Genomic DNA, 15888 nt, shown 5'->3' on the forward strand with positions numbered 1-15888 from the left:
AGTACAATAAAAAATTTAAATCAAAGGCAAAACTGATCTAAAGAACTTCGCGCGCGCATGGGCAACTAAGGTTTCCCCTCAACTATTGTTTGGTAAATCTTCCCTGGACTTCATTAAAAAATAAAATAAAATCTATAAAATTCAAGTCCTAAAATATAGTAACCAATATATGAAACAGTCATTGTCCTTATTTTATATATTTAGAAAATTCACGTTGTAGCGAAAACTTGCTTCTGCTGGAAACATTTGTGAACTTAAAAAATGCTGTTCTATTTCTTTATGTTGCTTTTTTCTCTACTGTTTTTACGACTTGAACTCTATTCTAAACAGTTATAAAGAAGATTAGGATTTGTTTGTAGGCTTTTTTGTGCCTGTCTACCCAACTTTTAATTTCCAGACTCAAAATATACGTTCCACTTACTGATTGAAATTCGTACAACAAGAAAGAGTAGACTTCCGCTGTCACTTACACTAGCTTTCTCGAAACTCCCGCTTCACGAGCAGAATTTAACCGTTTCCCTCAGATACTGTTCACAATCACTAACTACTGGATATCTCGAATACTCGCTTTTCGTGAACGAACTGAACAGTTGTGGTGTTTTAGGGAGAAATAACATATTTTTGTCGTTGGAAGTAGATTGACCAAATGTAATGCTTTAGAGATTTTAATATTCAAGAAAAGTTCTATCAGAAGAGTTTCTGTGAAAAGACATTGTTTTAGTGAAGTTAATAAATTAGAAGTTTTTTTTCGCTTTTCTTACGTTGGTATTCCTTAACTCTTTTACTTCAGGAACAAAAACTGTGGTGTTCTTATGTGAAACAACACCTTGAAATTATAGTTTACGCCATTTAGTTCACGTGTCGAATTTATAGTCGTTGTAATCGTATTTGTAGTTCTGTGCATGTAAACAAACAGCTTCTTCATTAGCAGTTGTTGTTCTTGAAGTGCGTTTTTGTTTTTTGTATATGCTATATACTTGAGATGCAGATCCTGCATTTGAAACCAACGAGGTATTTTAGGAATCGCTTGTTTCTGTTATTTGAAGCGTAAAACAATATATCTGGAAAGGTAGAGTTTATATAATTTACACATTTATAATTTTCACTATGTTCAATAGTAGCTATATTACATGCTAAACGTAAATAGCTTTAGTCACTTCATTGAATGGGAAACTTTTCCTGAGAACTACGTCATGCAGATGATTAACATATATATCTTTTTGTATAGAATTGCATTTACATTTTTTTTGTATTAAATGAGTTCTTAAAAGTTAGACAAGAGACAATAGATTTAAGTTTTATAGCTTGTAGTTATAGCTACAAGTCATGTCTAGCTTACATGTAAAAGAAAACAAGAATTTTGAGACATTAATTTACAAGTATAGATATTTAAAGTGTAACTATTAAAATAGTTTGGTACTGTATTCACTGACTGTATTTTTGTAAAGAGTATTGAAATAAAATTGTGACCATAACTTGTTTACCATTATTGTAGTATTCAGTGATGAAAGAGTGGTGTTATTGAATTTCTCAAAGTACAAGTAATGGAAAGTGATGGAAACTGTTGTGAGCCAAGTCACCGACAAGATCTGTGGAGCCGCCTGGCCATGTTGTATTGAATGAGCAACAGAACGCTTCTAATTACTTTAAGTAACTTCAAGATATTCAATTTTCACTGTGATTAACTTTTAACTTTAATAACGTCTTAGAGAAAGGGATCACGTGTGTAAATATATCACGTGCTAGCTAGGTTGCGTTTCCAAACGTACATGTGCGTATCTCCTCGTTAAAAAAAAAAGAAAATTGAGAAACCATGACTTTCCATAAATTTTTGGTCATTGATTGACGTCGTGAGCTGAATAGTCGATTCTGAACTGTTTAAGGGGACAATTCAAACCACATGACCTGGATATTTGACACCTTCAAGAAACAGCAATTGCTAACCTTGACTCCAACCCAGGGTAATTTTGGGGATTGCAGAATTAGGGTCACTGCTTTGGCGTTTGGGTCAGTTCTTTGACTTGGGGTTAGTTTTGGGTTAGTCGGGAGTTTGGGCGTCGACAAGTCACGTGACAAACCTAATCACACTGCAGCACCCTGGGGTAACTAGCCAGACGGTGTGGTGTTTGATAAGTCAAAAAAGGTTTGCCCTGAAACATTAATTTCAAAACTAACAAACCCCCCCCCCCCCCCTTTCCCCATGACTTTCGCTTTGGGCTTTGTTTTGAAATGGAGCTCTTGAAGGCTTGTACCAGTCACTTTCTCCCACTAAGTTCTTATTCTTTACTTAGACTAACACAAAACTTCCTAGTGTTTTGGTTTTCGTAGTCTGCGATATCGAGTTGTGAACTACAACGAAAAAACAACATTTCATTAAGCTGCCTTCGATACATGTTTTCGTGAAGCAAAATAAATGCAGCGCTTATTCTCAGTCCTTAATTAATTTTTTTCTGTTCCCGTTCATTTGGACAAATTTTTTAGACAGCTGCTCAAACTCATTAATTGTTTATCTTTTGCAGTGATTTGGAGACTAGAAAAAAAATATAGAAGCATAAGTTCTGCATTAGCGGAGCTCCGCGGCCAAAGGCGCGCGCGCGGAGCACCATTGATAAGAAATTTTAGTAAATCCATCAGTGCGACAAATTTTGGTTTGGTTATGACGTTACTCCCGTCCCACCGTCCATACGTACGCTCCTCCGTGTATGTCAATGTGAAATGAGACACTTAAACCCTGTGTTACAACACGCTTTTTTGTCGGCGGAAGTTGCATCGCTAACTTCGTTTTACAAAAAAAAAAAGCAAAAAAAAAAATTTAAAAAAATTTGACAGAATTCAAAGTCAATTTTTGTGACTGACAGCGGGAGATAAAGCAAGACGACTAAAGGTGGGAGAAACAAATCGACTGGAACATCATCAAAATCTTGAAGTGAAATAATTTTTCCTCCGATCCGGCGCGACGAAACGTTGGATGTTTCCTCTTGAAGTGGAACGTTTCGGTCACTTAACGTTGTAAAACAATGGAATAAAAGGACCGTTTACTCTCAGAAGAGGCGAGTATATTCATGTGATTTTGTTGACAAAATTTTGCTGGTTTGCTGTTTTGCAAGGTATTGTTTTTTGGCAGCCGGTTGACACGCCGTTTAATTTAAGCTTAAGCTAAATACTGCTAACTTCAGAGCAGTCTTTTGAGCTCATCTTTTAGGTCATGTTCATTATTTCCCTTGGAATTTTATTTTCTAATCTTGTCCCAGTTTGCTTCATTTAAGAAAATTTGATTCTTAGCTAAAATAGTCAGTCAAAGAAACGTCTTGAAACACTGCATCGTTGGCACAAACTACTGACAAGTTCTTCTTGCGTATAAGCTTATTTCTAATTTTAGCACAATCTTGACAGAGAACAAACACATATCAGTAAAATATAACGGCAAATTAAAGATTTAGGTCTGTGCGTATTTTTCACTAAAAGTCGTTAAAAGCTAATGTAAAATGAAAGCGTGATTTCATTTTCATCAAAACAAAGCTTACGCTAAATATTTATTCGCTTGTTTGTGCGAATTTTTTACCTTATCAGCTTGTGGTCGATTAGGTGAACTGGTGCGTTTGAACTTGGCAGTGTGCCCCGGCGCATGGTTCATGCCCGCGAGGATGATAATAAACACAGAAAGCATCATCGGCTACAACAAACAGCTAAAGTAGGCATGGCCCGGAATCGAAAGTTAAGGTTAAATAACAATGTGAACACGGGCACTCTTCACCTCATGGACGGCGGAGATTAAAAAATAAACCGGCCAAACAACCAAACTTTAAACCCAAATCACAAAAAAGAAATGAAGAATTCACCACCGCTGCTCAAATTTGAACCCAAAAAAGAAGATTTGTCAGCACAGGATAAACCATCGCTACATCTCAGTGACACTTCGTATGATACCAATAAAATTTATCTCATCTCGGTTTGTCTTTGCCTGTGGTTATGTTGGGTGTATGTTGTTTGGGCTCGTTTAAAATTAAAATATTTTATGATGTATTAGAAAGACCCGCCAAAGCATATAGTTTTGTCCTTTGAAACGATCTTCACTTCTTTTGATAATTTTTGGAAGGAAAAAACTTCCAATCGGCAAATCACAGTTTTCGCAAACAATTTTTGCATGTAGTTTACCGTTTCCACAACTTGAACACAAAAAATTTGTTATTTCCATATTTTGTTCTATTTCCTTGTATTTAAAACGTTTGAGAATGCATTCTTCACAAAATAAATCCTTGGAAACGTCGTACATCGTTTCGGAATTAAAGAGCTAGTTCAGCAATTATATTTGTTAACTTTATATGATGATTGAAGACTGTTAAATCGTCTTTCATCCTTTCACACCATCTTTTTCTTCATATTGCCTTGTGAGAGTTTTGAAGGCCATTAATCGGTATTTTCTAAGGATATTACAATTGTTTTACATTGCTTACATCCACAAAAATTTTTATTCTAAAAATTTTTAAACCATATATTTAAATGGAATTTTTTTATTCGTCGATTCCTTTTTTTTTTTTTTGCAATTCGGCTTTAACCTCAGCGCGAATTTCTCTTTTGACTAGCTTATCAGGTTCTCGATTTGAAAAAGTAAGCCCTCATTCCTTCGCCAATAACTTCCTTAATAACCTTTACCAGTGTTCATCTTGAACCTTATAGAGCTTTAGGGATGTCTTCATACATTTTTAAAGATGTGTCCTTGATTTATGACCACAACAGATGACTCTTCACTCTGCCAGTATACTGACGGTCGTATGTTGTAGAAAACGTGAAATTGTTGGTCTGCCAACTCTTTTCCTTTTTTTGGCTTCAGTGAGATGGGTAAGGTGATAGTCTATGACAAGGCTGCCCCGTGCATTTTTTGTTCGCATTATTTAACATTTGCTTCGCTCTATCCCATTTAAACATCTGGGAAATACAATGATCGCTAAGCAAGAAAGGCAAAAATGCATATGGAGTGGGCAAATGAATATGTAATCTCGCCCCAAGGCACACAGCCTTTGAACTTCCCAACTACCCCTCCACAAAGTGCCCATGTTTAAAAAGTAGCATTAAGATTTCAGCAAATGTTAGCAAATAAGACCACTACAGTTGAAACTCATCCTAGTGCTTCCCACACATAAGTTATGATCGAGAAAATAGGCAATTTTCGATTTCTCCAGTTAAACCTCATTATGAAGGTGAGGTTAAGTCTTAATTGAGAAAATTATTTTTTTATTCATATGCAAACAAAACTAATTTTCATCTGAAAAGCTTTGCACTTTGCCTCGCGTTCATAATGAGGCTCACAACAACTCGGAAATGACCTACTGAACAGCAAACCGAGTATCGGTTACTAATACTTTGTTTCTCTTGTTTCCAGGCCCTTGTCAGCCGTTCAAGCCAAATCAGACCGAGCTTTGCTCTGAGTTCCAGTCTCTGTTGGAAGTAGATGGCACTGCGAAGTTCTGCAATAATACAGTCACATCGTGTCACGTGAGCATATCACGTGTTCATCTTGGCCGTAAGAGTGATGGCTGGTCCCATTGCTACTGCGATATAATCTGTAAACAGATTGGTGATTGCTGTGTGGATTATGATACATGGTAAGTCTTTCTATAGCGTTCCAGTCACAGTCACTAATAAACTGTTTATTTAAATGTCCTAGACTACGAAAAGTATGCGCATACTGTTCGCACGCATGCGCATATTCGTGTTTCTTTTTTTTACATCTCTCGTTTTCTAATACGAAAAATGAAAACAGAAGCCAACAGTTCAAACGCTTCCCAAAAAGCTGTAGGGTTTTATCGTTCGTGTCTTAGACCTTTCACCTGGCAACGTTTCTTTAATCGAGTGTATCTTAACCCTCTAAACCTTTGTCTCCACGTTCGAAGTCCATCCATTTTTTCTCTCTAACAGCTTGTTCTTAGTATTATTAGCAAATATATGCGTTGCTATTTTTTCAATATGCCAACATGTATGTGACAACAAAATTTATTCAACTACATCATTAGGCTGATTTAGCAACAGAACGGGAACGTCATTTGAGGACACCAGAGCACGCGGAATAGTCTGGATGCGAGTCTATTTCGACTATATATGGGCATTCTTGATGCGCGCGCCGTTGTCAACTGAAGTTCCCGTTCTGTTGCTAAATCAGCCTATTTATTGATTTCAGGCATACTTCTCGTCTATCCAATGAGGAATACATACCAGCTCATTTAGGCTGTACGAAAGTGCCTTCCAGCACAGATGACACACTCCGAGGCTACATCATGGTGGCTAACTGTCCATCAAGTTGGAAGGACGACAAAACTGCGCAAGCGTGCTTATCAACTAACTATACCGCTGATCCTCTCACCGCTTTACCAGTGGTTGACATGCCAACAAATGTGACGTATGCCAATACTTACTGCGTTATGTGCCATAAGACATCACGTGACCTTCATCTGTGGAGCCTCTCGATGATGAGCATGAAAATCTCCTATCGCAAATTTCTTCTGGACGATATTAAATCACCGCACGTGCAGTGGAAAGCTGTTCCAGTAGGAACAGTGCCTGATAAATGTATTTTAACGCCACCTGAAGCTAAAACAGCACCTGACACAAAGGACAAGCGGCTTTGTCGTTCCTATGGAAATTGTATTTCAGTGAAAAAGAATAAACTAACTACTAAAAAAAGGGAGCTATTCAAAAACCCACATTGTTCCCTCTTAACAAAACAGAGTTTGTCAGATAAATTTGTGACTTGTGCGAAATTTTGGAACGATCGTATTTCGCCTCTGCTACGTAGTACAATTTTCGTATTTTCCATTCATGGCAAAGAATCGAAAAATGTTAAGGATAAAACTGTGCGTGTAAACGCCAGCTGCCAAGCCAGTGAAGTTTATGATCCATTCAAAGGAAAGTGCCTGATAGTACAATCTGCTGAGAACCTTGCAAGAAGAGTCACCATTTCTAACAGCACAAACGCAACAAGGCAATGCAGCGGTCCGCTCTTTTTACCCAACGAGTTTGTCATCTTGGGTAATTATTCCGCTTTCATACACTCTCATCAAAAAATCTACAAAAATGATAATTACATGCTGGTGAACAAGACATTAGTTCTGTGCTCTAACTTCTCTCGTCACTACAACAAGACAATCAGGACAACTATGAACAACAGACCACCTCAGGAACATACCTTGCATATAATCACCTTAATCGGCTTTTTGCTGTCAATCATTGCCCTCCTCTTGTTGCTGGTGACGTACTTCCTGTTTGCTGAGCTGCGAACATACCCTGGTAAAGCGGTAATGCACCAGTCATGCGCAATGATAGGCATGCAGTCCGTGTACTTTCTCTCCGACCCGGATGTTGTCTCGCCAGCGGTATGTGCTGTGACGGGAGCCCTGTTCCATTACTTCATTCTGATAGTGTTCCTGTGGATGAGTTCAATAGCTCACAACACACAGAAAACCTTCACAGCTTTAAGTGAGAATTCTATAGTGTAAAGATTTGATACGACTTGTTTAATTATCTTAATTTCATATGTTTTGTGCCTTGCCTAGCTATCCTATCCTAACACCTGACCCGCGAGTCACTGTCAATTTTCATCAGCGAGATAATTTGACATAAGCAAAAAGCCACAGGCTCACCACTTGCAATGGATGAGTACAAACAAAATGAGAGCGTTCAGACTGCCACGTCTTTTGTTATCGTCATTAGGAGTAAACGGAACATTAGCAAACACTCCAAAAGTTTGAGGATAACATAGTATTAAAAGGAGATGCCCTAACTTCTTGTGATGGTGCAAAAACTATGCCTAAGCTTGTCAAAATAATACTATATACTATACGCTGCTTTGGACGTAAATTTTTGAAATCTTTTAAAGTATATAAGTTTTTAGTTCTATTTATGATAGTGTTTAACCTCATATTAATTTGGTAATTCTGAGAACTGATGATATTTTAGACCAGAACCTCTTTGTATATCACCTGTTGGTGAGGGAGCTTTCCCGGTTAAATATTATTATTGTTATTATTATTATTATTATTATTATTATTATTATTATTATTATTATTATTATTATTATTATTATTATCATTATTATTATTATTATTATTATTATTATTATTATTTTAAATACTTTCAAACAGTGGAATTTAAAAATTGCGTCTTCCGTTGTTAGCTAATCAGTGCTTCTAATTTTACTTTGTTTTCTCGTCAAGATGTGGACACAAGAAACATTTTGGTGACCGCAGAGCGCAAGAAAGCTTATATTCGTTATTGCGTCTTCTCCTGGGGAGCCCCCTGTGTTATTGTTGGAAGTTGCGTGGCTTTGCAATTGACGAAAACGGGAAATGTTCGTTACGATGGGTACACCGGAGTGGTTTTTGTTATAATACGCAAAGTGATTTTCATTATTGAATCTGGATAAAGTCCTATCGTCCGGCTAATCAAATCAAAGTACATTGTAATGAGCAGAATAAGCAGTACATTCGTATAATTTTTATGATGTTCATTTTATTATGACGTAAAAGGTGGTTCCTACTTACTAATTTTTTGTTAATGAAGTCCTATAAAATGTCGACATATACATGAACACTAAAGCAGTAAGTCCTGTGCTGAATGAAGAATGTGATTTCACAACCTTTGTGATTGTGGATGAAATCAGAAAGTTTGACAGTTCAAATGAAGGCTATTATAGAGCAGCATATTGTGTTCACGGTCAGGAGTCACAGCACTGTTCTAGCATTTGAGATTAAGAATGAAATCCTAATCTTTGGGCACTGAAATTAAGCGAAAATACCGGTACTTTCTTATGGTTCTAAAGTAGTCTAGTTTTATTTTCGCCTTGCGGCTTCTTGAAGTTTAATATTTTACCAGTAGCTGCATTTGTTGTTGTAGGTACTGAGCATGGTTGTCAGCTGTCCATTCCCGCTCGCATGTTCGCCATTACTATTCCCGTCACGATGCTGGTTCTTTTCAACATCGTTGCTTTGATTCGCACGGCATTTGCAATTAAACAGCAGGTTTGAACAGAGTTGGTATATTAACGTATTTTAATATGATTTAAAATTTTAAAGCACATTTACAAAAAATTAATTTGCTTCATCATGTAACTAACTTTTGCCAGGGCAATATGGCGGCTTCAAAACAGAGAAACCTGTCAATCATCGTGCTGAAACTGACAGCTATCATGGGGATCACGTGGATACTGGGACTTGTACTGGCTTTCTACTCAACCCCTTATTTGGAATATCCATTTGTCATACTCAACAGTTTTCAAGGTTAGTTTAGAATTAAAATATATCAGTTGTTTCTCATAAACTCATCACACACTATCGAATTAATGTATGTTTAACAACTGTTCCAGTCAATCGCCTTGTATGTTAACAACCCCGGGGGTTGCATGGGGTACTCAATAAAGTTTCATACAAGGGTGCCCCGGGCTCGGAAGTTCAACCCTTCTCCGTTTCACTTTTAAAAAAACTTCAATCACAAAGGTGCCTCTCCCGCCCACATAAAACAAAGAATTGTACACTACTCGAAAACCTTGAAGGTAAACCAAAGACAGAAGAATGTCCTCTACAATAATGAAAAACACTATTCTCAATGATCCAATCTAGTTAATTTAATAAGTTTTAATTTCTGCTAGTAGATTCTACTCAATTCAATTTTGAAAACCTTTCTTTGATTATATTCCTACCGGCTTTCTCTTCACTTTCAAGGTCAAAATTTGCGATCCTTTAAATACATGAAAATTTTCAGTAAAACTTCATTATGTTTTCTTGTACTGCCAGGGCATAGTTAGTTCTACTCAGAACTATGGCCAGGGTAAACGAAGCATTCCATCTGGGAGGGCCTCTCCTTATAGACCAGTTTTCGAGAGAACCCGGCACCCCAACCCACAGGACTAACTCAAAGCCAACGAACCGAGCAGTGCCAAGGTTTCTAAGAGCTCAATTGACATCAGTCATATATGACATATATGTTACAATGATACACAAAAAGTACTGGACATAAAATACCAATTACCTGAAGTAAAATTAAGGCCGGGAACACATTGGAAGGAAGAATTGCCATTTTCATATTTCTTTATTAAAACGAGGCTGGCTTTTCAAGTAAGGCGTAGCGAAGGGTAAATCAGAGATTTTCTGACACGCAGAGCTAAGGGTTTGAAAATCCTGGAATAGATATTTATAAACTACAGGCTAACGCATCCACTTATGAACAGCTGGCGAACTCAGATAAACGAGATTCATAGACTTTGCATTGCTGACGTTTAGCGAGACCATTCGGAACTCCTCAAGTGCAGGAGTAAGTGTAACACCATGGGTGTTTGTTTATACACCTCCACATCTTTAGAATCCCTGTTCCTTGCATTAATGTTGTAAATTGGCACGTGAAAATAAAGAAACTTGAAACTTGAGTATGCTAGCTGGCTAGCTAGGAAACTACGAAAAAATCAGATTGCTTAAAATTGCAATATCCTGTGGTGGATTTTTCCACCAGCGCTCGTTGGATATGAGATGTTATAGCTCATGGCTAAATTTTCTCCAAGTCTGATTGGTTTAATTGATCACGTGACGTGACAGTCAGTGTTCCGTCTGTGGAGAGACACTATCAGCTACGACAAATACCTATCTGGACTTAACTAAACCTTAATTTAACAGTTCTTCTCTTTCAACCAGGTGTGCTCATCTGCTTGTCCTTCGTATTCAAGAGAAACGTCATTACTTTGTACAAACAAAGATTCACGACCGCGGCAAGTTCCAAACCTACTGTGGATACACCATATAAATATTTCCAGGGTCAATGAACATGGAACACGACCTTATATTACAACAAAGCAATGTGTGAACACTTGACATAAATTCGTAGCAGTTGTTCATGATTAACTGCAGCCCACCAACAGGATGCACGCCGTAAAGCAAGGAAAGCGTTAATTAATTCAAGCGTTAATCTTGTTCCCAGAGCCTGGGTTCCCTTCCCGTTCCGCTGGATAAGGATATTGCGGGCATTGGGAACGAGGTTGGGAAAGTGTAAGTCATAGAAAAAGATAAAACTGTCCCCAGATGGCCTGAACTGTCAGTAGATAACGCTGATATTAATATCTTTTAGCCGAATTTTACTGTATTGTTTCTGTATCTGCATATCACTGTTTTCAAGAGAGGATGTATATAACCACTTATGTCATGCATGCGAGTTAGTTTCAGTTTAAATTAAGTTTTAGGAACCAATACAAATTTCTTGCATATTTCGCAAGCTCTGAACAATATTAGTCGCGCTAGTTGACATTTTCACTATTAAAAAAATTGTCCATCTGCTTCATTGCCAGTCTTGTTATCAGTTTGGCTCATTTTGACGACATTTTATAAGGTGTCTCTCTAATTACTGGGTCCCTGAATAGCACATATCTTATATAAGAACGTCCAATTTCGAGGCTGAGGCTTAACGTTCTTATTATTGTTGGCAATTTGAGCCTGAAAAGTTCCTAAGGTGTTTTTAAGTTATCTTTTATAGTATTGATTAATATTTCAATAAATCTATCCGGACATGACCAAGACACCTATTATTTGGGTTAATTGGATAATATAGACTGAAGTTTTTCATGAATTATTTTATCCGTATTTATACTGTTCATTAAAAAAATTATTTGGTTGGAATAAACATGTTCTTAACCGATTCTCAGCCTGGGTAATGTTCTTAGTCTGTTCCTAAATTTTGGTTAATCTCAGCCTGAACGTTCTTATAAAAAAAGTTCTTATAAAAATAAATATAAAAATAAAAAGAGTGTACTGTAAATACAAGGCAGGAAACTGCGCGCTCTGTCGCAAAAGAACTGACAACAAATGACATTGCTTTCAAATATATAATCAAATTGTATAAAATGTTTGAGTTGTTTTGTTGCTTAATTATTTTCATTTTAATTTCCTTCTCCACCCAGTTTCCTTTTCTTGGTGTCATGTTTCCCATAAAGAGAGGCGAGAAAAGAGTTTCGAGCGCCAAAGACGCTAGCTTCAGTGTAGGGGGAGGGGGAGGGGGTCTGTTTGAAATCTAGAAGCTCAAAGATGCAAGGTTTAGCTCTACATTATTGACATAATTTTATCTTTAAAAATCAGTCTCGATCAAGTTTGAAATGGTAGCATTTTTATGGCTTACAAGTCACCATTATTTAGACTCGCTCATGCAGTCCTAGGCCGTGTGATACTTGCACCGAGTTTTCACATTTCCTTCCTGCTCCCTGCTGTTGCAACGGCTCAGTGGTGTGATGGAGGAGCAGTCAGCGCATGGTTAAAAATATGGTTAAAAAAGCAGTATCAAATTCAATATATCAAGTACAATTCCGTAGCTAAATTCATCAAAAAACGAAAATGAGCGCGGCCAACATGGAGTAGGGGTCTTACAGGCCGTCCACCTTTTTTAACCAGGACTTATGGCTGTTACCATCCTCAGAGGCCCAGGGGCAGCTTAGTTGGGTCATAAGGGTTCTAGTAAAATATGCGATTTTAACCAAAATTTTAGAAAGCCATTTGAAGGTTTTAGCCAAGGTTGAGATTTTAAGGTCGTTTTCATGCACTACGATCACGTTATTAATAAAGATTACAGAATTCAACACGTCAATCGCCTATGTATTTTGAGGATTACTAATCGACATTATTAAAATAGAGTTTGAGTTATTGCCAGTGGAGCAAGGAAAAGTAAAATTTGTTCGAGTTAGCGGAGGGTTAGAGTTGATCGAGTTCGTGTTAGGCGTTAGTAAATTGCTGAAAAAAAAAAACTGTGGCTAAATCCAGGAAAAATCAGATTTTGTTCAAGTTAGCTGGTTTCTACGGTATTATTATCAGTAACCTGCAAATCGTAATTAGCATAATTTCCATTAGCAAAGCTAATCCGGCAAGGGAGCGGCGAACGGACGCACAATAGATTTATACATACAGAGTGGAAGTGTGTTGGATACTCCACGATTTTCGCAAGCGCTCCCGTTTCCTGCGCAAATGGCTCAGAACGGGAATGGTTTACCAAGCAAAACGAAAATACGCTTTAGACCCTGATCGCAGGTTAAACTTGCTATAAAATTTCCTTGAAAAAAGTATTTAAGTTTCCCCCATCTCGCTTTTTCTCGAAAACACACCCCCCCCCCCCACCCCACCCGACTCGCCCACGTTTTTGCTCTGCGCGTCCAATGACGTCACATTTCCATGCCCCCAACGCCAAAGAACGATTGGGATCGAGGCTGATCTCTGAAGTGGGGCCAAGGGAGCTGTTCGAAAGTGCTGCGAAACATGATAAGAAAGTATTCTCTAAAGTGAGCTTTAAAGGATATTTTAAAGGATTTTTTCTCTCGTTGAAAGCACTCCTAAAGCACTAGTTACTTGGCACATCCTAAATGAAGGTAAGTGATGCGCTGGTATCTTAGTTATACCTTCGTGACTAATGTGCTTGAATCGACAAACAAGACTGCGACCAAAGGCGAAACTATGCAAAGTACAATTGGAACTTAGAGTTTCGTACTTGGCTTAGAGTGCCGGGGTTTCGTGAGCTTCAGATTGTCAAAAGTTGAACAATCAAGTTAATTTTGGAATTGTTTTTTATCAACTGCCTTTCCCAGCAACCACAAGTTACAAACCTCACAGTTAAAGATCAGAGCATAGTGAATTATATATATGTCAAAAATACACCCATGATAATTAAGAGCATTCTTAAGCCCTCGATTACTTGATCGCTGCAGAGTTCTATGTGATAACATGCTACTGACAGTGATTAAAAGACATTAGTTGCGGACTAATACACTAGACCTTTTGCCCACGGGAAAGCAAGACCTTACCCACCGGAAGTCTGTGTTTTGTGAGTGACCTCTATTCCCACAGTGAAAATTTTACTGCCCATGGGAAATTGCTATGGATACATAAAAAAGAACAAAGAATTACCCATGATGTTTCCGGAACCAAGTCGTAGGGTTTAGCAGTGGTTTATCTAACCACACGAGTAGTTCAAGAGTAGTTTCGGAACCAAGTCGTAGGGTTTAGCAGTGGTGTGTCTAACCACAAGAGTAGTTCAATCAATGGGGTGGAAGAAAATAGTAAATCTGGAAACCGCAGCACATGCTGGACACATTTTTGTGGTGTTGTGCTGATAAACAGATAAACTCAAAGGTAGCCCGAGACACTCGGAAGTTTTCCTAAATCAACCGGGTAATTTGCCATATCAGAAGCAGAAGAATGACTATGCAAGCAAACCATAGATTTCGCGGTTTGCAATCTCCATGATGAATTAAATTTTACTGCCAGGTCAAAAGTTGACCTCGGGTAATTATTTGCAAATTATGCAACCGGAGGATTAATCCTGACCACGAACCCTAACTGATCCCAACCCAAGGCAATTACCCACAGGGTTACCTCAGGCAAAAGGCAAGTGTAACTGCAACTATAATTAACAGCCATAAAAAGAAGTACGCCTTGATTTTACATTTATTTTATTTATTTTGTAGTTGTTATTTGATATGATGAATCACATCAAGTCTTATAATTTGATGTGGTGATCCAATGCAATCCGGTGGTCCAATCCATTGATTCTATCCTGGTTCTGTTGATGCGAGTGATTTTAGTGTCCTGATTAAAGTTAATGTTGAGGATACTGAAACACTGATTCCTATAATAATAAAGAGTTCTGTGAAATTGAGAGCAGTCTGTGTCAATCAGCCAATTATTTTCAGGGTTTACATCACTAAAGTAAGTTTTATTTCATAAACTGATTAAGGATGTACTCCATTTTAGGCAACATGATGATGATGATGATGATGATGATGATGATGATGATGATGATGATGACGGTGATGATGATGATGTGAAGAATCAAGATGGCTACAGCAGCAGTTGGAGGGTAAAACACAGCTTTTATTCTTATTCATTTTGGCAGTAGTTTTTCAAAGAAGAATTTCTTTGTTAGTCATAAACTTTTATACCATGAATAAGAAGCGTTGCACCAATTTATTAAGTAACTTGACTGTGTATTAATACTGTAATAATACCATTTACCTTCGTGGGTGGCTCCAGTTTAATGGATGTAGCGCCTCTTGGTTACATCACAGCTACCCAAAACCCTGTATTGATAGAACTGGCTATTCAAATATTTCATTGCTTTTCCAAGAAAATAAAATCCCAGGTTTTCCCTTAAGTCAAAACTTGAAGGTCTGTGCCATCGTTCAAGAGTTCCAACTCTATGCAATTTTTATATTTTGGAAGCTTTTTTTCTCGAGTTCAGAATCCCGCAAAGGCTTAAAAAACGTGTTGGGGTTTTCCTTAATTTGATTCCATTCAAAAGTTAAGGGAACATTTTCAAAACTGCAAGAAAAACATGTGGAGTGGTTTGCATGGAAAAGGGTTTCAAGGAAAGAATTTTTTAGAATGATTCAATTCCCAACACAGGATTGATTATAAAATTTTCCAGCATCTGGCTGAACTGACTGAAATCAACCAAATTGTTGTTGAGTTGTAACTCTTGAAAGTATCGGCCATCCAATCGAAAATTAAATTTAAAAATTATCGCTTCACAAACAAGTATCGCCTCCTCATAAATACCTTTTAGGAAAATAAACCAATCATTTTGCAAGCCACTTTTTCTTCCGGTCACATCTCCTGTGAAAATTTTCTCTCAGTTTTGCACAAACTCATGTTCCAGAGTAATCGACTCGCCATTTTGACGGTTTTGTAATCTAGCTGTAATTATTATGGGAAAAACTAATCGGGGTCTGAAGCCAACCTCATCCACTAAAGCTGCTGGACCAAAGAAGAAGCAACAGTGGTGGGCAAAATTATCAGCACAAATAAGCACTGCGGAATTACAGCTGGGATCGAACCACCGTGACTGTGCAATTGTATTGTCTCAGTGGAAATGAAAATTTTT

At 37.6% G+C, this 15888-nt stretch overlaps 2 protein-coding genes and 1 long non-coding RNA gene across 3 annotated transcripts in view; 2 read left to right on the top strand and 1 right to left on the bottom strand.

Annotated features, from left to right (window-relative positions):
* Positions 1 to 77: 77 nt before the first annotated feature.
* On the bottom strand, positions 78 to 1594 carry LOC146478003 (uncharacterized). Its single transcript, XR_014865221.1, has 2 exons — positions 859 to 1594; positions 78 to 826 (listed from the first exon to the last, which is right to left on the bottom strand). It is a non-coding gene; the product is annotated as an uncharacterized LOC146478003 (long non-coding RNA).
* A 4668-nt stretch (positions 1595 to 6262) lies between these two features.
* On the top strand, positions 6263 to 11702 carry LOC146478004 (uncharacterized). The gene is made up of 5 exons (XM_085112550.1): positions 6263 to 7470; positions 8208 to 8350; positions 8886 to 9011; positions 9116 to 9269; positions 10674 to 11702. Exons 1-5 carry the CDS (start codon positions 6273 to 6275, stop codon positions 10799 to 10801), a joined length of 1749 nt encoding a protein of 582 aa, XP_084968676.1. The 5' UTR covers positions 6263 to 6272; the 3' UTR covers positions 10802 to 11702.
* A 1550-nt stretch (positions 11703 to 13252) lies between these two features.
* The window catches only part of LOC146478005 (uncharacterized), a 46291-nt gene continuing 43655 nt past the window's right edge, over positions 13253 to 15888 (top strand). Inside the window, exons 1-2 of the mRNA XM_085112498.1 lie at positions 13253 to 13378; positions 14760 to 14865. Coding sequence (XP_084968624.1) covers positions 14843 to 14865 — 23 coding nt within the window. The 5' untranslated portion in view covers positions 13253 to 13378; positions 14760 to 14842. The remainder of the gene's footprint in view (positions 13379 to 14759; positions 14866 to 15888) is intronic.

This window comes from Pavona decussata, unplaced genomic scaffold, assembly GCF_977016875.1.
Source record: "Pavona decussata unplaced genomic scaffold, jaPavDecu1.1 SCAFFOLD_67, whole genome shotgun sequence".
NCBI classification, from domain to species: Eukaryota; Metazoa; Cnidaria; class Anthozoa; order Scleractinia; family Agariciidae; genus Pavona; species Pavona decussata.